Source organism: Lactuca virosa, chromosome 3 (genome assembly GCF_052849685.1).
Source record: "Lactuca virosa cultivar CGN04683 chromosome 3, Lactuca_virosa_CGN04683_v6, whole genome shotgun sequence".
Classification (NCBI taxonomy): domain Eukaryota; kingdom Viridiplantae; phylum Streptophyta; class Magnoliopsida; order Asterales; family Asteraceae; genus Lactuca; species Lactuca virosa.
The window spans coordinates 122659278-122682830 of record NC_136428.1 but is presented as its reverse complement, the minus strand read 5'-3'; the positions used below and the strand labels follow the sequence as shown (position 1 = coordinate 122682830).

The window sequence follows — 23553 nt, the reverse complement described above, 5'->3', positions numbered from 1 at the left end:
CTTATTGTCCAACATTTGTTTCCCGATTTCCGATTTGTTTGACATAGAACTTAACTGAACACATCAATTTAGTTCTGACCGGGCCCGGTACATAGGTCAAAACAAAATCATCGAGGGGCCCAGATATCGCTTCTAATCCTAGAAGGAACAGATAAACTTCGACTCATATGTTTGCTCTACTACTTGTTGAATTACACACAAAAGCACGGTTTATAACATCGAGTTACCAATGCGTTTTCGTGCAATCAATGCATAACCAACTCATAGGCAACAAATCATATCTCTAGGTTTGAAGACTTATATGATATTATCGTCTCACGATCACTCGAGATAAATTCCATAAAGTGATACAAGTGAGCGTGGGTTGAATCCAATACTCAGAACTTATGAGCACTCATGAGTGTTGTAGCCCCGCTTTGTCTAACATCTTAGACCTCTACAAGCCAACCCATGACAGTCTTGATTCATATCTACTTCCAACATATGACCGACTGTGGAGAGTTTGAATAATATGATATAAACCATAACATAATTATTTTGGAAGTCAAAACATGCAAAAAGAAATAATAGTAAACGATTGACAAGAGATAGCAACACTTTACTCATAAATAACAGGTTTTATTTATCATCAAATGTCAATTACATTTTACAAATTTCAAGATTATCTAACTACTAAAACTAATATCATCCTTCAGCCCTATGCTCCGAGCATGCTGAAGATGCTTAGCCCGAGTCAGTCCTTTCGTGCGGGGATCTGCTGGGTTCTCATCCGATGATACCCTCTTTGCCACGAGGATTCCTTCTTCTATTCGATGTCTGATGAAGTGATATTTTCTGTCAATGTGTCTGGATCTCCCATGATCTTTTGGTTCCTTGGCTAAGGCAACCGCACTATTGCTGTCATAGAAAATCTCCATTGGCTCCTTTATAGCTGGTACAACTCCAAGGTCTCCGATGAAGTTCTTTAGCCATATAGCCTCCTTTGCTGCCTTGCTTGCTGCTATATACTCTGATTCACAAGTGGAATCAGCCACTGTCTCCTGCTTGGAACTTTTCCAAGTAATTGCCCCTCCGTTTAGCGTAAAGACCCAGCCCGACTGAGAGCGGAAATTATCCCTATCAGTCTGAAAGCTAGCATCACTATATCCTATAACTCTCAAGTCCTCACTGCCACCGAGGGTAAGGACCCAGTCCTTAGTTCTCCGTAGGTACTTGAGGATATTCTTTACCGCAGTCCAGTGTGCCTTGCCAGGGTTCCCCTGATACCTGCTAACCATGCTCAAAGCAAAGGCTACATCAGGTTGAGTACACGTCATAGCATACATGATCGATCCTACAGCTGAAGCATAAGGTATTCGACTCATTTCTGCTATCTCAGCCTCAGTACTAGGGCTTTGTGTCTTACTCAATCTGACGTTACTCTGGATGGGTAACTCTCCTTTCTTGGAGTTATGCATGTTGAACCTTTTCAACACTTTGTCTATATAGCTGCTTTGACTAAGTCCAATTAGTCTTTTACTCCTGTTTCTCAAAATCCTTATCCCTAGGATATAGGCAGCTTCTCCAAGGTCCTTCATAGCGAAACACTTCCCAAGCCAGGACTTTACTTCCTGCAGGGTTGGGATGTCATTTCCTATGAGTAGTATGTCATCCACATACAGTACCAAAAAGCTGACTATACTCCCACTAGCCTTGATATAGACACAAGATTCATCTTCACTCCTTGAAAAGCCAAATTCTTTGACTTTCTCATCAAAGCAAAGATTCCATCTGCGAGGTGCATGTTTTAATCCATAAATGGATTTCTCGAGCTTACACACTCTACTGGGGTACTCTGTACGGACAAAACCCTCTGGCTGAACCATGTAAACATCTTCAGCCAACTTTCCATTAAGGAAAGCGGTTTTGACATCCATTTGCCATATTTCATAATCATGAAATGCAGCAATGGCTAACAGAACCCTAATAGACTTAATCTTGGCCACTGGTGAAAAGGTCTCATCATAATCAACTCCCGGAGTTTGAGAATAACCCTTTGCAACCAGTCGTGCCTTATAAGTGTGTACATTACCATCCATGTCGGTCTTCTTCTTGAAGATCCATTTGCACCCAACTATCTTACGATCAGGTACATTGTCAACCAAGTTCCAAACTTGATTGTCATACATGGACTGTATCTCGCTATCTATAGCCTCTTTCCATTTAGCAGCCTCAGGGCCTGCCATGGCTTCCGTGTAGCTGTTAGGCTCATCCAGATTTACCAGTGTGTTATCACTGATAAGTGTCTCACCTTCTGCTGTAATATGAAAACCATAATAATGCTCAGGTGCATTCCTAACTCTGGTGGAACGCCTCAGAGGTATAGATTCTTTAGTCGGCTCAACAGGAGTTTCCTCCTCAGGTTGAGGGCTAGGGTTTGAGGTTCCTTCACCACTTGACTCTTGAATTTCCTCAAGGTCAATTTGCCTCCCACTGTCTCCTTGGCTCATGAATTCTCTCTCTCGAAAGAATCCTCTTCTTGCTACAAAGACCACATTATCACTGGGTCTGTAGAAGATGTAACCAAAGGATTTCTGTGGGTAGCCGATGAAAATACACCTTTCACTTCGGGGTTCGAGCTTATCGTGAGTCTTGCGTCTCACGAAAGTCTTGCAACCCCAAGTCTTGATGTGGTCTAGATTGGGAACTTTTCCAGTCCACACCTCGTGAGGTGTTTTGGCAACCTTCTTTGTAGGGACTAGATTAAGGATATGGGCGGCAATCTCTAAGGCATACCCCCAAAATGAGATTGGTAGCGAAGCTCGACTCATCATGGAACGAACCATGTCCAACAAGGTCCGATTGCGCCTCTCAGCTACACCATTCAACTGTGGTGTTCTAGGAGATGTCAATTGTGAGACAATCCCACATTCCTTAAGATAGTCAAGGAACTCAGTACTAAGATACTCACCACCACGATCGGATCGAAGCATCTTAATGTTCCTGCCCAACTGATTCTCCACTTCTTGCTTAAACTCTTTGAATTTCTCAAAGGTTTCTGACTTATGCTTGATTAGGTAGACATATCCATATCTACTAAAATCATCAGTAAAAGTCACATAGAACCGATTAGCATCTCTTGTGGCGGTTCTGAAGGGTCCACACACATCCGTGTGTATGAGGTCCAACAAACCTTCACCCCTAGCACAAGTGCCAGTAAAAGGTGACTTTGTCATTTTACCAAGCAAACAAGATTCACAACTATCATCTGACTTTAAGTCAAATGACTCCAAGACTCCATCCTTTTGGAGTTGGACTATGCGTTTCTTGCTTACATGTCCAAGACGACAATGCCATAAGGATGCTTTATCTAAGCTAGTGGAAGAGTTAATACACAATACACTATTTCCTAGATTATCTACAACAGATACAGTTTCATACACGCCATCACAAGGTAATGCTTTAAAATAAAGAACATTATTAAAGAAAGCATCAATACTACCATTATTATTATCAAAATAAAAGGTAAAACCTTGTTTATACAATGCATGAAAGGAAATAACATTTCTTTCCATTTCTGGCGAATAATAACATTTATTCAAATCTAATGTAAACCCACTATTTAGCACTAAGGAATAAACTCCTATCTTGGTGACAGGTGAAGCTTTCCTGTTTCCCATGATCAAGTTTATCTTTCCCTGCTCCACATTCTCACTTCCTTTTAGTCCCTGCAAATCACAACATTTGTGAATACCACAACCTGTATCAAGGACCCAAGACTTAGAATAAGGTGAGTTATTAGACAATATAGTGTATATACCTGCATGGTTGGGGTTTACTTTCCCATCCTTCAAATCTTGCTGGTACTTTGGGCAGTTTCGCTTCCAGTGCGACTTTTCATGGCAATAGAAGCATTCAACCTCATTAGGGTTAGCAGAAGGAGTGACAAAACCTTTCTTGATTTTGCTTGAAGAGGAGCCTTCAAGGGTCTTACCCTTGGTACCCTTAGAAGGGTTCTTTCTCTTCTTCCCTTTGCCATGCCCGATTGCCAAGACATTGGCCGCAGTTGGAGTAGGAGTAGGAGTAGTAACAACCGACTTACCCTTTAGACCACTTTCGGCGGTCTTCAAGAGTCCTTGAAGTTTGCTGAGGGTGACTTCTTCCTTGTTCATGTGATATGTCATGCGGAATTGATCGTAACACGATGGCAAGGAGTGCAAAATGATGTCTATTGCTAACTCCTCAGGGAAGTTCACATTCAGCTTCAGTAAACGGTCCACATACCTTTGCATTTTCTGCATGTGACCCGTGATGGGTTCACCATCCTTCATTCGGGTTGTTATCATGGAGGAGATTATTTAATATCGCTCTTGACGAGCACTTTGATGGTAGCGGTCCATCAAGTCCTGGTGCATCTCAAAAGGATAATAGTCCTCATAGGACTTCTGGAGCTCGGATGTCATGGTGGCCATCATGATGCATGCCACTTTTGTAGCATCTCTTTCATGTACCTCATATTCAGCAAGCTCTTCAGGAGTAGCAGTTGGCTCGGGTACCTTCAGCTCCTTGTCGAGAACATATTCTTTGTTCTCATACCGAGTGACCATCCTGATGTTTCTGATCCAATCTGTAAAGTTGGACCCATCAAAGATGACTCTCCCACAAAGATTCATGAGAGAGAAGGAGCTAGTAGGGTTTGAGCCAAAAGCATTGTTATTGGAAGACATCTGAAAAGAAGAGGGAATAGATTAGATTAGATATAGAGATAGTCCTTAACAAAACACCCAAATGTAATATTAAGGCTAGGACCCAACACAATATTTTATAACTTAGAAGAGGGATGCCGTAATCTAAGCTATAAGATATTTGAAGGTAGGTGAATGACGATTCACCAATTTCCACCATGAAAAACGAAATATTTAATTAGGTTTTAATTGGTTTAGAAACTCCTAGATTCTTTGAGATTCATTGAACTTTCTTCAATGGCATGTTTCAATCTCGAGTGTGCCCTTCAAGTTTTGTGACTGGGATGCCGAGGATCACAAAACAAGGTGTGAAGTAACCATGCAAATTACTTGGTACCCTTAATGTATTACCCCTCAATCGATGTGCCGGTTAACCACACACGCTCCATCGATACTATGATAAACATTAAGTCACCCTTTACCTACCTTGTTAAGTTCAAGTTAGTGTGCCGGTTAACCACACACGCTCCACTAACGACTTAAACAAAGTGTAAAGTGTAATTTCATGGATTAGCACCTTATTCACATTTTCCTAAAATAACTAAGATTGGGAATTCAATAAAGTTTAGTTACTTTAGTATTATCATTATACTTTTAACGAGAATTTATAACTCCTTGTCCTACCCGTTCGGCTAACGACCCTCCACCGATCAAGGAAGCGGTGGGTGAGAGTGGACACCCATTAAGTTGCCATTTTATAGGCAACAACCTTATACCCCCCTTATAGACCGGCTTCGTGAATAAGGCGTACTAGCGGTAAGACGACTTGATCTTATACATATATAAATATTATTAAACTTATAATATTATAAAGTATAAGGGTTGAATTTTAACTTTTAAAATTCTAGGGATTGGATCTAAAGTTTTTAATATGACTTTACATGTTCCAAAACTTGAGGGCAAGTTTTGTAAACTTTCAAAACTTTTCATTTCTCATAACTTATGAGTTAATGGTTATTAAAAATGAAGACTCTTCATTTTTTTTTTGTAACCTATGTGTTCTTTTAATGGTTATTTATAAATGTGACTTTTGGTTATCCATAACTTAAGAACTAGTTATGAACTCCATTAAAACACATAAAGATCAAGAATTAATCTAATCAATTATTAGCACATAATTTCTATGATCTTCTAAACTCATATGTTTATGAATGTCCATATCAAAAATTTCAAGAATCGTAAAAACATATACAAAACTTGAAATTTTGATACGAGCTTTTGAACAAAACTTCGATTTTCAAGTTTTTTTTTTTTTTTTTTTTTTTTTTTTGCATCAAGTATCAAATAAACAAACCAGGCTCTGATACCACTGATGGGTTTTGAACATTCTAACACTCCTATGGTGTACATGCAACCCTAGAAACCTTGGATCTATGTTTGACTAAGATACATGCAAATAATTATTTTTTCCAAGGTTCTTATCCTAACTAGCATGGCGTGGGGTACTTGAATCAAATAAAGCTAGTAGAATTACTTACCTTGTAGTAGAAGTTGATTGCTTGGAGTTTGAGAGCCTAGCACCAATAATGTGGATGCCTCAAATGGAAATCACAAATCACCACAAACTTGGAAGCCTTGAGAGAATAGCTTCACTCTTCTTGAAATCGGCCCACTTGTTCTCACACAAAAACTAGTGCATTTTTCAAGAACCAAAGACTCCTTTATATAGTGTGGTGGATTAGGGTTACATCCATGTAAACCCTAATACCCATGTCTTTTCATTTCCATGAGATCCATGGGTTAAAGCTCCATGGAGTATCCATGGACTTTCCATGCAAGCCTAGCCCATTCCAAATAAGCATTAGCCCACACTATATAAATACAAGAGCCTATATTTAATTAGTCATACTTTTGATCTCTAAATTAATTCTAGATTAATTATAGATCAATACTAACTAAATAATATGATTTTATATTAATATATTAGGACTTATAATATATTAATAAATCATAACTTATACTATTCTCAAACGATTATCCATAAATTGTCCAGGTGAAGTGCAACCCAAATGGACCATGCCGGGTCGGGTCAAGTACATACCAAATATAGTTATGGACTTAGACACTATATCCAACAGTCTCCACATAATCCACCCTCACCTTCCCAAAAAGGTGATGCCGGTGTTGATCATAGTTCCTTGCAGCCCCCTTGAACACACCCACGAGTCACCTTTGATGATCCTATTATTTCTTCTACACGCACACACTCCGGAACCACTGTTCCAGACCCTAAGCTTTCCGGAGCTGGATCAGTCCCTCCTCCTCCGAAAGCCTCAACTGGTCTGATACCCGGAAGGCGTACAGGATGACCAGGTGTTAACGATCCACAATGGGAAGATTTTGTCAACAGGGTTGCATCTAAACGTCCGGATCTCACCAGAGCTCAAGTGGAGTCCACTCTTATCTCCATGAGGAACAAGGCCATCCAAAGCAACTTGCCCTATGTTCCTCCCACTGACGTTGATGCTATAAATGAGCTCACTTCGGAACTGCCTCCTATCACAACTCATCAAAGCATCTTCCATACCGATCCGGAAGAAGAGATCTCTGAAGAAATCATGCTGGATGAAGAGGCAAAAACCATTCCGGACGCACATCTCATGACTTCAGTTCACTACTAATCCAAGGCATCCGTATCCAAGTCTGCTTATGACTTCGGATCCTCATCCTCTACCACTCCGGATGGAGGTTCAAACTCCAAACTTCAAGAAGATGATGATGCAACCAAACCGGGTCCCTCTACAAATCCTTTCTCACATCAACCTCCTCCGCAACACTCAGGTTCCGATTCGGAATCATTAGCTGGTGACTATGTTGACCCCTTTGCTCTTCTCGAGATCCGAACCAATGTCTCTGACACCATGAAGAAAGTGTCATATGTGGAGACATCCGTAACAAAGCTTAACACCAAATTGGATCAAAAAGTCTCCGGACTTGATTCCAAACTTGATGCCATTCTCCAGTCACTATCCCAGCAGTCCGGACCATCTGTTGCTAAAAGAGAAGCCCAACTTGATCAGTTGATCTCCATCCGACTCAAGCACACAATAGAGGAAGTTGACTCCAAGTACGACGCTTTGGTGGATAATTATCTTAACACCATCACTTCTATGCTCAAGGTCCGTGATGATCTGGTGCCTGCTACCAACGACCTAATCAAGCAGACCCACATTCGTCATGAGAAATAGATTCAAAGGCTAGAGAAGGAGATCCGGAAAAGGATGAAATGAACATGATCATCCAACAAGTCCTTATTAAACTTCTTCGCTCAACTTGGAATATTGTTGATGTTCCGAACTAGAAGTTTGATGAAATGATTTCCATCCTCAGCAACATGTTCAAGAACCTCTCTGATCAAGCCCCCACGACTGAAGCCTACGATACTCTTACTCTTCAACTCTCCACAGGCCTTCAGAAAGTCTTCTCCAAATTCGATGATCTCAAGGAAACTTTGTTGCTTGCACCGGTTCCGAAATTCACCGATGCAAGAGGGGGAGAAGGCCCAAGTAGACAATGGAAACCCGCCTCGGAATTTGTACTCCGGGATGAAGATCTGGATTCCGAAGAAGAAGACGTTCAAATCGTCTCCGGAACTCTAGAGATCACTGAAGGAGAAGGAAGTAAAGATGAAGATGTATATGTTCCTGATGAAACTCCCAAAGGAGTTCTTGGTCTTCAAGCTCCAAAGCTGACCATTCTGAAGGAAATGACTGAAGAACAAAAGAGGATTTGGTCTGCAGTCTCTTGGTCATCCTCTCTTCCGGACGCTTTTAAAATGGCTGTTAAAATGGCTAAGGCAAAATCATTCTTGACCGCTCAAGCTTTCCGAGCCACTCCTTCAGTTAAGCCTCCCATTCCGGAACCAAAAATCGTTCCAATCGACCAGGGCTCTCCCCTCCGGACCCCTGATGAAATTCCGGAAGAACCTCTTCCAAATCCCTCTCTGGAATTCACGATTTATGAGAATATAAAGATGGTTATAGATGCACTCCAAAGAGATAAAGGGAAGAAACCAATGACTGCCGAACAACAAATCCTTCACTCTGGACCTCCTCTCAAGCACAAACATGGATGGTCTCAGGAGGAAATTAATCAGGCATTAGAGGACAGCATCCGGATCCAGGCCCTAAAAGACAATCCTGATCTGATGCATGGCATTTCCGCACTTTGCCGTGAAGGCATTCTTCAAGCTCAGGAAATTGTTCCTTGCCTCTACTACGAACTTCCCACCAATGACTCCGACCAGCTGGATCTTCCTCTCTCTCCTTACAACAAATTCTACACCAAATTTGCCCCTCTTCATCCATCAGACGATCCGGAAGTAATCATCCGGACAGAGCGAGAAAGGCTCAAGACCTTCTATGCTAAGAACGCTCAACCCTTAAAGGAAGTGTGGACAAGGAAGAGGATCACCAAAGTTCAAGGCTTCGGAAGAAAAATATTGGTGAAATTTAAGCTGAACTGTCCCTTATTCCGTTTCCACCTCCTCCGGAACAAGCCAACTCCCCGGACCGTTACTGATGCGGATTTTCCTTCAATGAATCCGAACGACATCCTCACCTTAGCTGCTTACTTCAGAGAAAATCAAAAGGATGACATCAGTATGGGTGCTTACCACACAACTCTCAGCTTTCTAAAAGATTATGTTGTTGAGTTCTGCTGATGTGACTACGAGCTTGCACACCTTTATGGAACACAACAATTTGTTTCCAAAATCGACTTCGTTCTTCCAGAAGCTGAAATTCTTGCAGATGGTCCGATAGAAGAACCGGTTCTAGGGTTTGTCTACACCACAAGAAGAACTAACAAGAAGGACTTCTTCCGAGTCCTTGACAAACACCTAGTTCCGACCAAAGCTCTGAAGAAGTTCATATCCCGGGCATCCAAGTCTGATGCTCCGGAAAAGGTCAAGGCAAAGTTTGTAAGTCAATTGGCGTGGTATATTGCGGTGCGAGAATGGTTGTTCAGAGCCTACACCTTCATAAAGGAAGAAATGAACTAAGCTTGCTGGATTGCTAAGTTCACTTAGGGGGAGATTGTTAGAACCTGAAAGTGAACCTCTAGCAATCCTAAGTCCATATTCCGAAGCGTGTACTTTCCAAAGTAGAGAGTGGTCTGGAACCTGTCCGGACCAAGTAAGAAGAAGATAAGAAGAATGAAGGCATTCCGGAGCTGACCCTCATGTCCAGAATGCATGTTGATCCGGAACATCAATGTTTTGTCTTTTGTGCATTTATTACTTTTGTCTTGTATTTGATGTAACGTTTCATAGGATTTAGTCTATAGTTGTATTTGGACAATCAGAATGTCAGACTGATCTCTTTTGTCCGGTCCTATGTAAACACTTGGGTTAATTCGCTGTAACTTTCACTCCTATATATAGGAGCATTCAATACAAGTCAACAACGGATCTTTCACTCACTTTTGTTATTCTCTTTAAAAGTTTACTTCAAACATTCTTCTTGTTCTCCATTTATTATCTTTACTTTGATCAGTTATTCTCATTGCTTATTAAATGACTTGATCATTTGCTGAATACAATATCTAAGACTTGACTGGTCTTTCCAGACTTGACTTGAACCTTCATTAGCAAACATACATTGATCTTAAGCATTCACTCAAGGTTTAAGTTTTCAAAACTTGTCCCTGCGCATCGATCTTGTTCTCACAGAGGGGCGAGTTTATGAGGGGTAGTGGAGGAAAGGTTCGGATAACATAAGCACCCAAAGGTGAGAAGATGTTGATAAGCTTTCGATTGTAGAGTATTTCAGTGGGAGTTTTGTTCCAAATGATGGTGGATGGTAAAATATTTAATAGGTAGGTTGAGAGAGAGAGAGGGAGGGAGAGAGAGAGAGAGAGAGCGCATAGTTCCAGTAAGAAGGAGGGATAGATGCTTGAATGAGGTTTGTCCGGATCATGTTATTAATGGTGCAGATAATGTGTTCTTATTTTCCATTTTGAGGGGAGGTATAAGGACACAAAAACTAGAATTGGATTCAATGAGTGATGCATAACTGATGGAAAGATGTGTTGTTAAACTCACGGACATCATCACGCTATGGGTTTTTTATTTGTTTGTGAAAGTAGGTTTGGATGTATTTGTGAAATTTCAAGAAAATTGAGAAAACTTAGGATTTTGATTTGAGTGTAAATGTCCAGATGAAATAAGAAAAATCATCAAGCAAGACTAAATAATATTTATGTCCTAACTGAGATGCAAGTGGTGATGTCCATAAGTCAGCATGAATAATATCAAATGGAGAATAAGTGATAGTCTAAGATAATGAAAACTATAAACGAAAATGTTTGCCTAAGGAACATGCATTACATGATTCATTATGTTTGAGTTTATTAATGATGGGTTTTATAGGTTACAAAACCATGTGCTAGCGAAATTTTACTTAACACTTAAGGGCACATGCAAACTAAGAGATCTATGCTATAACACTTTGAATGTAACATACTATGAGCAACAAAACTATCATGAACCCTAATGAAAACCTAATGTAATAAAAATACATGAATTAGGGTTACATACCTTTGATTTGTTGTAGCAAATTAATCACTTCAATCACTTGTGTTTGTTGGTCTTAGAAAGTTAGTACCAAAAGGATGATGCCTTTAATGGCTCACACCCAAAACTAGAAACCCTATAATAAGGAGGGGAGAGGAGATACAAGGGAAATTTCGTTCATATGCTTATAGGTAATGTCATGAATGATATTTACAAGCCAATGGGTCCTATTTTTAGTTTCGGTGACTTGCAGGCAAAACAAGACTTGAATTAATTAAATAATAGATTTAATCTTAATTTAAATCATTTCCTTTTATGCAACCAGGAGGCTTCCAGAAACCCTAGAAGAACTCCCAAAACTGCCCATGCTTGGATGGTTCTAGAATTGTCTCTTTTGTTCAACTATTGAACAATTACAATTCACCTCTTGCACCTTTAATTAATTCCAATTAATCACGAGTTAATTCCAGATTACTTCTACTAATATTTAATCAATTCCAATTGATTTCACATTAATTTATTAATCATATAAATTGACAAAATTAATTATCTAACAACTGATCTCATATTAATTTATTAATCACACAATAAATCAACAAATCAACTATCTATTTCTAATTAATATATTAATTATATATTATATTAACAAACCATTTTCCCATAATTTCCAATTAGTTTATTAAACACATAATAATCTAATAAATTATCCTTTTCTCTCCTATTACCATTTCTTGCTATTATTGGTTATGAGGGTAAACCTAAAAGGACTTTGCTTCTAATTACAAGAGTACACCAATTTAGTTATGAGTTTAGACACCTTTATCCAACAAATACTAAATGGAAAATTGATAGAAAAAAAAATCAAACACTGCAGATCTGGGGTGATCGAGCCAATTGTGCCATGTTGAAGGAGAAATTGTATAAAAAATGACTGGTACGGATGAGGTCCTTGAAGGAGGAGGAAACAGGTAAAGGTCATCGGACCGTTGCATCTCATGAGAAGCTGCTTCGTGTTGAGATCCTTCAAGGAAAAACCAAAATGATCAAATTCTATAGAGATATCATGGTCACGACTAAATTTTCAAATGGATATTATTTGTTTATTATAGTTGGAACATGATAAACATTGTTTAAAAGATATGAACGATTGAGAGAGGGAATAGTGGAGGAACCATGACTTTGAATTGTAATATTATTGCCATTGCCTAATAAGATAAAACGATGTTTACTTAAGGTAGATACATTAGATAACATACCAGAGTCATTGGTGAGATATGCAGTGGAACCTGTGTCCATGTACTAAGTATTGTCAGAAGGTTGAAGTTGCATTGTGTGGAAAGTATTGATATGGACCATAGGTGCCATAGGGACACCTTGCACGCTATTTGAAGCTATTTTATAATGTCCTAGGGAGGGGTATGCTGCTATCGATTCTGAAGCTGAGAAGGAGTCAGACCAAGTAGGCACGGTTGGCCGAGTGGTTGCTATACCGTCAGGTGTGGGCATGGTGGTGATGTCAACTGACTTGCCAGATAAAGGTTTCCTATTGCCATGGGTTTGGCTATGTATAGTTGGATCGACCACGTCCTCTTCCTTGGTAGCCATAACCCCGTCCACGATAAGCTTTTCCTCTAAAACTGCTACAAAAAGTGTCGTGGTCTCCACTATAATCAGTACGGAAATTATCGCGGCCATTAGTGTTGTTTTTGGTGGGATAATGAGTAGAAGTTTGAGATTTGGAAATTTGTGTAACAAGAGATTGTGGGAAAGTAGTTTTCTGTTTAGCTCTGCGGGTTTCCTCCAAAATCATATGAGATTAGGGCTTTATTTATGCTTGGAAGAGTGTAACATCCTAAAATTTAAGGCTAAAAATTTCATTTTTAGTAAATTATAGCATAAAACCGATCAATATAAAAACTTTCATAATAATATCTCACGTCAAAACCAAAGTGTCAATAATCAAAACATAGTATCAAAAAACCATATCAGAGTGTAATCATAAGGATCCCGTGTGCGGAAAACAAAGTGTGATGCGTTGCGACCAAGCCGGCTCCTCTCCTTTGAAACAAAGCACCTGAAACACATAACACATAACACGGTAAGCATGCATGCTTAGTGAGCTCCCCAAAATACCACGCACATATAATTAGCCACTCGAGGCTAAAGCTTTACGAGACCTTCCGGTCAATGTGTCTCAGGGGCCTTCCGGTCCCACAATCCGAGTAGACCTTCCAGTCCTACTCTGTTGACCTTCCAGTCCATACTCTGATGACCTTCCGGTCCATACCCTATTGACCTTCCGGTCCACACCCTGCAAGCTCAGGGCATAGCATATACATATCACATAGATAAGAACATATATCACACAAACAAAATGCATAATACCATATAAAAAATGCATAATATCACATACACAAATTGCATAATATCGCATAACTCATGTAAGCACATAAGACCTTCCGGTCCTGACTCTGTAGACCCTCCGGTCCTAACTCTGTAGACCTTCCGGTCCTACTTTGTTGACCTTCCGACCCAACTCTGTTGACCTTCCGGTCCTACTCTGTTGACCTTCCGGCCCAACTCTATTGACCTTCCAGTCCAAACCTTGTCGACCTTCCGGTCCAAACCAGGCAACTCATAACATAGCATCTCACATAAAACATATATCACATATCACGTATAAGCACATAAGACCTTCCGGTCACACATAATTACCACTCTGGGTAAGGTATAGTGAGAAGACTCACCTGGCACTGCTGAAGTCCCGCAAACTCAATCCCACACTGCTGAAGTCCTGCAGACTCAACCCAGCTGTTGGATGACAGATTCCCGATCTGTCAATATCAAAACATCACCCAATTAATAATTGGGTCCCACTACATAACCATAAGTACATACTTTGGATAATTACTACATTACCCCAGGCTTGGATTTATTTAAGCCCAAGGCCTAATCCATAGGCCCAAAGTCAATTAGGAATCAAAGCCCAACATATGGCCCAGTTTTCCAAATTGGGCCCAAGCCTATACATGGTCTTATTCTAAGGCCCAACATCATATAATCACTAAGGCCCAAACTGTGGCCCATCTATGGCCCAATTTTCCAAATTGGGCCCAAACCCCTTACATGGGCCTTACTCTAGGCCCATTAAATTATTCTAGTTCAATTGTTGCTCTTGGATGGCCCATTATTATCCCAATCATCTAGGCCCAATAGAAAGGCCCAAGTGAAATTAGGGTTTCACATAACATGATGATTAGGGTTAAGTTTCCTACTTAACCCATTAAGGACTTAATCCACTAAGGACTTAATCCATTAAGTCCAATATTTCTTAGATTAATCTTTGCCAATGATTATTATTTAATATTTCAAGCTATTAAATAATTTCCGTGTGTGTGTCCCGATTAATTCTCACAATTAGGGTTTTATTGGCATTAGGGTTTTCCAACCCAAATACTAGCCCATTTATCAATTTGTCGGGCTTTTAGGTCAATTAGGGCCCATTAGACCCATTAGGCTTTCCACTAAGCCCATTAAGCTTCATTGGGCCCATTAGGGCTTACAAGGCCCATTAGGGTTTCAAGCACCCCAACCGAATCAAACTCAACGAGGTAAACACACCGCCACCCGACACGGCGGCAGGAGGCGGCAGCCACCACCCTAAGGTGTTGGTTTTCAAGTTCTTTCATTATTCCGACACTATTACAGATTACAATACAAATCCCGAAACAGGCACACACTTACTAACATACACATACACACGCACAGCCACCCAAATGGTGGCCGGTGGTGGTGCAAGGCGGCAGCCTTGCGATTTCTGGCTAGCCAAATAACCCACAGTACATATGAACACCAAATAATTGACCGAAGTTAAGTCACACATGAAATACGCACACCAGGCATCACCTAACAGCGGTGGTTGGCGGCACCAAGGTCGGCGGTCACAGCAACAGCGACTTGGAGTGGCGGTAGTGACGACGGTTTGAACAAACCCCGAGGGAGAAGCATTTGGAACCGATACAATCTCGTCGGAATAGCCTCGCAGCGGCAGCATAGAACCGAGGTCGCTCGCCGGCGGCTTAATCTTCAACGGCTGCAGCGTAGCGGCGGTAGCAACCCCGTCGATCACATCCCATGCATCGACGTTTCCCACTCCGCCTACAGTCACCAGCGGGTTCCCGGATGTCACGATGGCGAAGCACAACGCGTTCGGCGGTCTTGGTTCTCAACTATGGTGTCCGCACCTCCACCGGAAATGACCACAGTAGCAGCAGCGAGGCGGCAACTTGGACGTCGACTTATTCTCACCGGAAGCTAGGTAACGACGGTGGCTTCACGGTGGCTAGAGGGTTGCGGCGGCTGGAAGAAAACGGGAGGCACAAGGTTGGAGGGTGATTGTTGCACATAAGGGAGGAGGTTTAGGGTTAGGGTTTGATCGATGATGAAGCTATATACCCGGCTCCATTTATGAGTTTTCCATAATGGCGAAAACAACCCCTCCCTTCCCTTTTTGTTTCAAAAACAATCCAATATTTACCCTTTCTACCCTGACTTTGGAAATCTTCTTCAAATTAAATCTGATAATTACCATTTAAACCCTCAACATTAAAATCCTTTACACCTTAGGTACAAAATCTACCAAATAGCCCCCGAATATCTTAATTATGACATTTTCAGCCCTCTCTTCTCTTTTTCTTTCAAATTAAGTCGCAATAATTACCACGGAGCCCTTGTCTTCATAATTATTTACAAACGGGGTCCAGAACTTACACTTTTAATCTCCGACTTCTAAAATTGCAACCTTTGGCTCCCAAAACCCAACACCTTGCTATATAATCATTAATTTATTTATTTAATAAACAGGGTGTTACAACTCTCCCCCACTTAAATTAGATTTCGTCCTCGAAATCATTCCTTATCATTTCTTATACGCCAAGCCACTCAAGTAACATAGTCATCATCCTGGACACACCCTAGCCTTCCCAGGGTAGCTGTGTCCCATCTACGCAAAGCCCTAAAATTCGTTGATGAACGAATTTCTCACAACAAGATCACATTTACTCCGTCTGAATCTGCTGTCTCGGGATGGTCTGAATCCTTGGCAGACCACTCATACTTAATCATCACCGTTGGACCCAGTCCACTATATCCTTCAACCGGCTACCCAACTTTCAATAACCCGAGGTTCCTACTATAATTCAGGGCCACAAGCCCAATTATCTCTACAGGTCACTTATACTTGGCCAAGGCTTAGCTAATCCCGCTGTGATTGACATGTCACTCCCCAATAAACCAACTATTTCGTCCGTATTTTCAACCCAAACACAAATACTAATACCGCCCAAATGCTGAAACTGCCCAAACGCTGATCTGCCTGAAGCAGTAGGTTACCACCTGGCTGCTTTCCAAAATCTACCGAGACCTGCCTGGCTTCAACTCGTTAGACAATCATCTGAAGTACCGGGTTCCGGCCCGGCTGCGGAGCCAAGGGACTCCCACTTAGTCGCCTCACACGACTTCCGAACGAAATCCTTCTCTAGAACTAGTTGCCACTAGTTATCATGCCACTGAGGCCCTAATAACCTTCTGATCTAACTGATCGGGTCCATACGTCGAATCCTGTCATCACCAAATGCAAGGCTGGAAGTGATTGCTATCTGACCAATGTTAGCCTTATCTCACACGTCCTTAAGCAGTCCGTTGCTTCCCTGATCTCATAATTGTAGTGACGCTTCTAACGTCTTATCACTGGCTTAACCAGATCTAACCCTTTTGGGTAAATCCGAAATCCAATCTGTGGATTTCCATATCCTCAATGTTGCACCCGAACTGGTGGGTACTACTATTCCTTCCGCGTTCTAACAGTACGCTCATGCCATCTACCAACCTAGTGAATGCTACGGCTACACCCGCAGTCTCACGAAACTCTATCACTATCTGACCGATAGTGAATGCTACGGCTACCCCCGTAGTCTTACGACACTTCCCATGCTAACTGACCACTAGTGAATGCTACGGCTACCCCCGTAGTCTTACAACACTTCCCATGCTAACTGACCACTAGTGACTGCTACGGCTACCCCCGTAGTCTTACAACACTTCCCATGCTAACTGACCACTACTGAATGCTACGGCTACCCCCGTAGTCTTACAACACTTCCCATGCTAACTGACCACTAGTGAATGCTACGGCTACCCCCGTAGTCTTACAACACTTCCCATGCGAAAATACCATTCTCTTGAACATCCAATGACCAACCACTTATGCATCTAACACCCGCAACGGACACTACCATCTTTATGCTACCAGTCCTGTCCTAGGAACGGTAGTGCCTTGAGCTTCCAAAGTTCTTCCATAGACAACTGTCGACCATACCTGGATCATGATAGAACCACTGAACGCTGACTCCACTGAAGAACTATCGCTCTATCCCTGACCGGATATCCTTTCACTAATACTCCTGCACAGATCCCGACAAAGATTCGGAATGATAACGGTACACGCGGAACCCACTCCGCAAGATGCGTCCCTCAGTGGGTTCATCAAGGACTTTTCGGCATGCATTATGGCATATATGATCCTTGATAACCCAGACACTAGCAGAAAACCGACCCGAGGTCTGACTTATCCAAACTCACTCACAATTCCAAAGCGGTACGTATTCCCAACATCCATCTAGTAGCAGTAGAAGATGACATACCTGCAACATCTGGAGGAATACAGATCACCTTTAGCTGACATGATCAACCATGCCTCACCTGTAGCAGCCTAAACCCTTGGAGCGACAAACTCCCTTGTGCATTTTCCCGTACGTGCAGTACTGACTCCGGCCCTGCTGGCCTTTCACATGAGGATCAAAAGTCATGGATCTCTTCCCGGGACCCTCTACTCTACGCACCTGGCACGACCCTCTCTTCCCAGGGTGCTCCAAATCGATCTCGCATTTGCAACTCTTGGAAATCATATCCTTCAGGGTCTGACACCATGTCACGCTCACTAGCTCACTTGCCAATGGCTAAGCTGCAACAATTGGAACATCCTCTGCCCCCAAACCGGGTCACAAACTCCTCCCAGAAGCTTCTCAGATTCTCCAAGACTCTCACTGATTTAAGTATGGATCCTGTGCTTTCAGTAGTACGGGCCCAATACTACCTTCCACACATATCCATACTTTCCTCAGCAATCCTCTCGAATCCTCCAAGTCACTTCCTCAAATTGGTACCCAAGTCTCACTGAGCCTCACTACTAACCCACTGAAACATATCCTGGGCTTTCCTAGGTTCCCGAACTCACCCAGTCCTCAGCTGCTGAAAGATTCCCAGTAATGTCAACTAGCTACCTCATGAATATAGCTAGCTCACATTACTAAGAGTCTCACAAAGCACAAAGCAAGCAACATTCAGACAATGGAAAATCTAACCATCCTATTCCAATCAAACCTTTCTATCCTCTACTCAGGGATCTGTACATGCAATTCAAAGGCTCATACAATCAGGCATAACCTAAACAGGCTATCCTATTACTAACTGATCAGTACTATCATACAGCTCAACAAGCACATACAGCAGGCATATAAGGCATCTCCCTAGATCCTTAGCCCTAATCTAGCATGTAGTTCTCATACACACACAACAGGCATATAAGGCATCCTCCCTAGATCCTTAGTCTAATCTAGCATGCAGTTCTCACAATCATATCATATCATAACATAACATAAATGGGTATCTTGGGGAAAACTTACTTGAGCTCGGCTGATTGCACGCATCACACACCTTGTTCTTTTCAAAGTTCTGTTCTCTTTTCAAATTCTTTTCGAACTTTCTTTACAAAAATGATTTTTCTTTTGAAAAAATTTCATACCAAGTCCTTAGTTTGAGTTCAGACACACCCGAGAGTGTGCCCGAATCCCTCAAACCAAGGCTCTGATACCAACTTGTAACATCCCAAAATTTAAGGCTAAAAATTTCGTTTTTAGTAAATTATAGCATAAAACCGATCAATATAAAAACTATCATAATAATATCTCATGTCAAAACCAAAGTGTCAATAATCCAAACATAGTATCATAAAACCATATCAGAGTGTAATCCCAAGGATCCCGTGTGCGGAAAACATAATGTGATGCGTTGCGACCAAGCCGACTCCTCTCCTTTGACACAAAGTACCTGAAACACATAACACATAACACGGTAAGCACGCATGCTTAGTGAGCTCCCCAAAATACCACGCACATATAATTAGCCACTCGAGGCTAAAGCTTTACGAGACCTTCCAGTCAATGTGTCTCAGGGGCCTTCCGGTCCCACAATCCGAGTAGACCTTCCAGTCCTACTCTGTTGACCTTCCAGTCCATACTCTGATGACCTTCCAGTCCATACCCTATTGACCTTCCGGTCCACACCCTACAAGCTCAGGGCATAGCATATACATATCACATAGATAAGAACATATATCACATAAACACAATGCATAATACCATATAAACAAAATGCATAATATCACATACACAAATTGCATAATATCGCATAACTCATGTAAGCACATAAGACCTTCCGGTCCTGACTCTGTAGACCCTCCGGTCCTAACTCTGTAGACCTTCCGGTCCTACTCTGTTGACCTTCCGACCCAACTCTGTTGACCTTCCGGTCCTACTCTGTTGACCTTCCGGCCCAACTCTATTGACCTTCCAGTCCAAACCTTGTCGACCTTCCGGTCCAAACCAGGAAACTCATAACATAGCATCTCACATAAAACATATATCACGTATCACGTATAAGCACATAAGACCTTCCGGTCACACATAATTACCACTCTGGGTAAGGTATAGTGAGAAGACTCACCTGGCACTGCTGAAGTCCCGCAGACTCAATCCCACACTGCTGAAGTCCTGCAGACTCAACCCAGCTGTTGGATGATAGATTCCCGATCTGTCAATATCAAAACATCACCCAATTAATAATTGGGTCCCACTACATAACCATAAGTACATACTTTGGATAATTACTACATTACCCCAGGCTTGGCTTTATTTAAGCCCAAGGCCCAATCCATAGGCCCAAAGTCAATTAGGAATCAAAGCCCAACATATGGCCCAGTTTTCCAAATTGGGCCCAAGCCTATACATGGTCTTATTCTAAGGCCCAACATCATATATATTCACTAAGGCCCAAACTGTGGCCCATCTATGGCCCAATTTTCTAAATTGGGCCCAAACCCCTTACATGGGCCTTACTCTAGGCCCATTAAATTATTCTAGTTCAATTGCTTGCTCTTGGATGGCCCATTATTATCCCAATCATCTAGGCCCAATAGAAAGGCCCAACTTAAGGCCCAAGTGAAATTAGGGTTTCACATAACATGATGATTAGGGTTAAGTTTCCTACTTAACCCATTAAGGACTTAATCCACTAAGGACTTAATCCATTAAGTCCAATATTTCTTAGATTAATCTTTGCCAATGATTATTATTTAATATTTCAAGCTATTAAATAATTTCTGTGTGTCCCGATTGATTCTCACAATTAGGGTTTTATTGGCATTAGGGTTTTCCAACCCAAATACTAGCCCATTTATCAATTTGTCGGGCTTTTAGGTCAATTAGGGCCCATTAGACCCATTAGGCTTTCCACTAAGCCCATTAAGCTTCATTGGGCCCATTAGGGCTTACAAGGCCCATTAGGGTTTCAAGCACCCCAACCGAATCAAACTCAACGAGGTAAACACACTGCCACCCGACACGGCGGCCGGTGGCGGCAAGAGGCGGCAGCCACCACCCTAAGGTGGTGGTTTTTAAGTTCTTTCATTATTCCGACACTATTACAGATTACAATACAAATCCCGAAACACGCACACACTCACTAACATACACATACACACACAGCCACCCAAATGGTGGCCGACGGTGGTGCAAGGCGGCAGCCTTACGATTTCCGGCTAGCCAAATAACCCACAGTACATATGAACACCAAATAATTGACCGAAGTTAAGTCACACATGAAATATGCGCACCATGCATCACCTAACAGCGGTGGTTGGCGGCAGCAAGGTCGGAGGTCACAGCAGCAACGACTTGGAGTAGCGGCAGTGACGACGGTCTGAACAAACCCCGAGGGAGAAGCAATTGGAACCGATACAATCTCGTCGGAGTAGCCTCGCAGCAGCAGCATAGAACCGAGGTCGGTCGCCGGCGGCTTAATCTTCAACGGCTGCAGCGTAGCGGCGGCAGCAACCCCGTCGATCACATCCCACGCATCGATGTTTCCCACTCTGCCTACAGTCACCAGCAAGTTCCCGGATGTCACCATGGCGAAGCACAACGCGTTCGGCGGTCTTGGTTCTCAACTATGGTGTTCGCACCTCCACCGGAAAGGACCATAGCGGCTGCAGCGAGGCGGCAACTTGGACGTCGACTAATTCTCGCAGGAAGCTAGGTAACGACGGTGGCTTCACGGTGGCTAGAGGGTTGCGGCGGCTGGAAGAAAACGGGAGGCACAAGGTTGGAGGGTGACTGTTGCACATAAGGGAGGGGGTTTAGGGTTAGGGTTTGATCGATGATGAAGCTATATACCCGGATCCATTTATGAGTTTTCCATAATGGCGAAAACAACCCCTCCCTACCTTTTTTGTTTCAAAAACAATCCAATATTTACCCTTTCTACCCTGACTTTGGAAATCTTCTTCAAATTAAATCCGATAATTACCATTTAAACCCTCAACATTAAAATCCTTTACACCTTAGGTACAAAATCTACCAAATAGCCCCCCAATATCTTAATTATGACATTTTCAGCCCTCTCTTCTCTTTTTCTTTCAAATTAAGTCTGAATAATTACCACGGAGCCCTTGTCTTCATAATTATTTACAAACGGGGTCCAAAACTTACACTTTTAATCTCCGACTTCTAAAATTGCAACCTTTGGCTCCCGAAACCCAACACCTTGCTATATAATCATTAATTTATTTATTTAATAAACAGGGTGTTACAAAGAGGATCTTATTATTGAATGATGGTGGCAATCATGTCATAATCGTTCTTTGTAAGACTGGATACGAGTTGAACTACCATCTTTTATTTAGAAACGAGATTACCAACATTAGCTAATTGATCATCAAGGTTTTTCAAACAGGCACAATATTCAATGATATTGGCAAAGGCATCAAGATGTGTGCTAGTGAATTGTTCCTCCAGGTATACAGCACAAGTTGCTCTGTTATCTTGAAATATTTCAGACAAACAGGTCCATAGATCTTGGCATGTAGCATTAGGATTCAGGATGATATGTGCGAGTTCGGGTGAAATTGTAGCATAAATCCACTGTTTGACAATGGAATCCAATCGGTTCCATGTAGCTTCATCAATGCTAGCAGGACGTGGGGTTTTTAGATTGATATTGTCGAGTGCATCGAATGCACAAGCTTGGATTTGAAAAAACTCGACCCATGACTCATAGTGTCCTACTGTTTGGTCAAGGATTAAGGGTATGAAGTTTTTCATATTGTTAACAAAAGTCGGATGAAACGGTGTTTTTCCGGGAGTGTCGCCAGGGCCAATCATATTGTTGAGAACAGAGGAAAGGTAACAAGAAGCTCTACACTTCTATCAACTCATCCTTGCCTTAAAACTTTCCGAACAAAAATCCAAAATTCATAAAAGCCCGAAATGAAACTTTACCGAAATACCCCTTGGCGCCAAAACACAGATCGAACTCCCGGATCATCCAAATTACATTACCCACACCCAAATGGGTCTGAATCCCTTTTCCTCAAAGGTTCTAAGCCTGATGATACTCGGTCTTCGGGTCACCACCCCCATATAGGAAACGATTCGGAACAGGGCGTTACAAGGAGGCTAGGGTTTCTCAAGGAATGATCTTAGGTGATGGAGGCTAGTCATGAAAGGGTTTCCCAAAAGTTAGAGCCCTTAAATAGGGCTCAAAACCAAAGAATTATGGTTTTGATCTGCCGCAATTACTCCCTGCATACCATAACCTATGCCATGCGTAGGTCATTTATCCCGCGTCTAAAAATTTAGCATCTACGCCTTGCGTAGATTTTTTACGCCCTACGTAGATCTATTACGCCCTGCGTAGGGCAAAACACCAACTTGCCATTCAACTTCAAACATCCATAACTTCTTCGTTTCAACTCCGCTTTCGATGTTCTTTATATGCACAAAAATGTATTGAAGAGCCCCACAACTCTATCTAGATATTTTTGGCTTAACACATGTCCAACTAAAAACCACAATCCATGCAAGAAGCCCGACATATAACTTTTCCCTTTTTACCCTTTGGTTCTAGCACACAAAACAAGGG

At 41.9% G+C, this 23553-nt stretch overlaps 1 protein-coding gene across 1 annotated transcript; it reads right to left on the bottom strand.

Annotated features, from left to right (window-relative positions):
- Positions 1-22307: 22307 nt before the first annotated feature.
- On the bottom strand, positions 22308-22793 carry LOC145163996 (uncharacterized). The gene has a single exon (XM_079082728.1). The coding sequence runs from the start codon at positions 22791-22793 to the stop codon at positions 22308-22310; it is 486 nt and encodes a 161-aa protein (XP_078938854.1).
- Positions 22794-23553: the final 760 nt, after the last annotated feature.

Excerpts from the sequence above, each read along its gene's own strand:
- LOC145163996 (XM_079082728.1), bottom strand. The coding sequence starts at position 22,793 with ATGATTGGCCCTGGCGACACTCCCGGAAAAACACCGTTTCATCCGACT.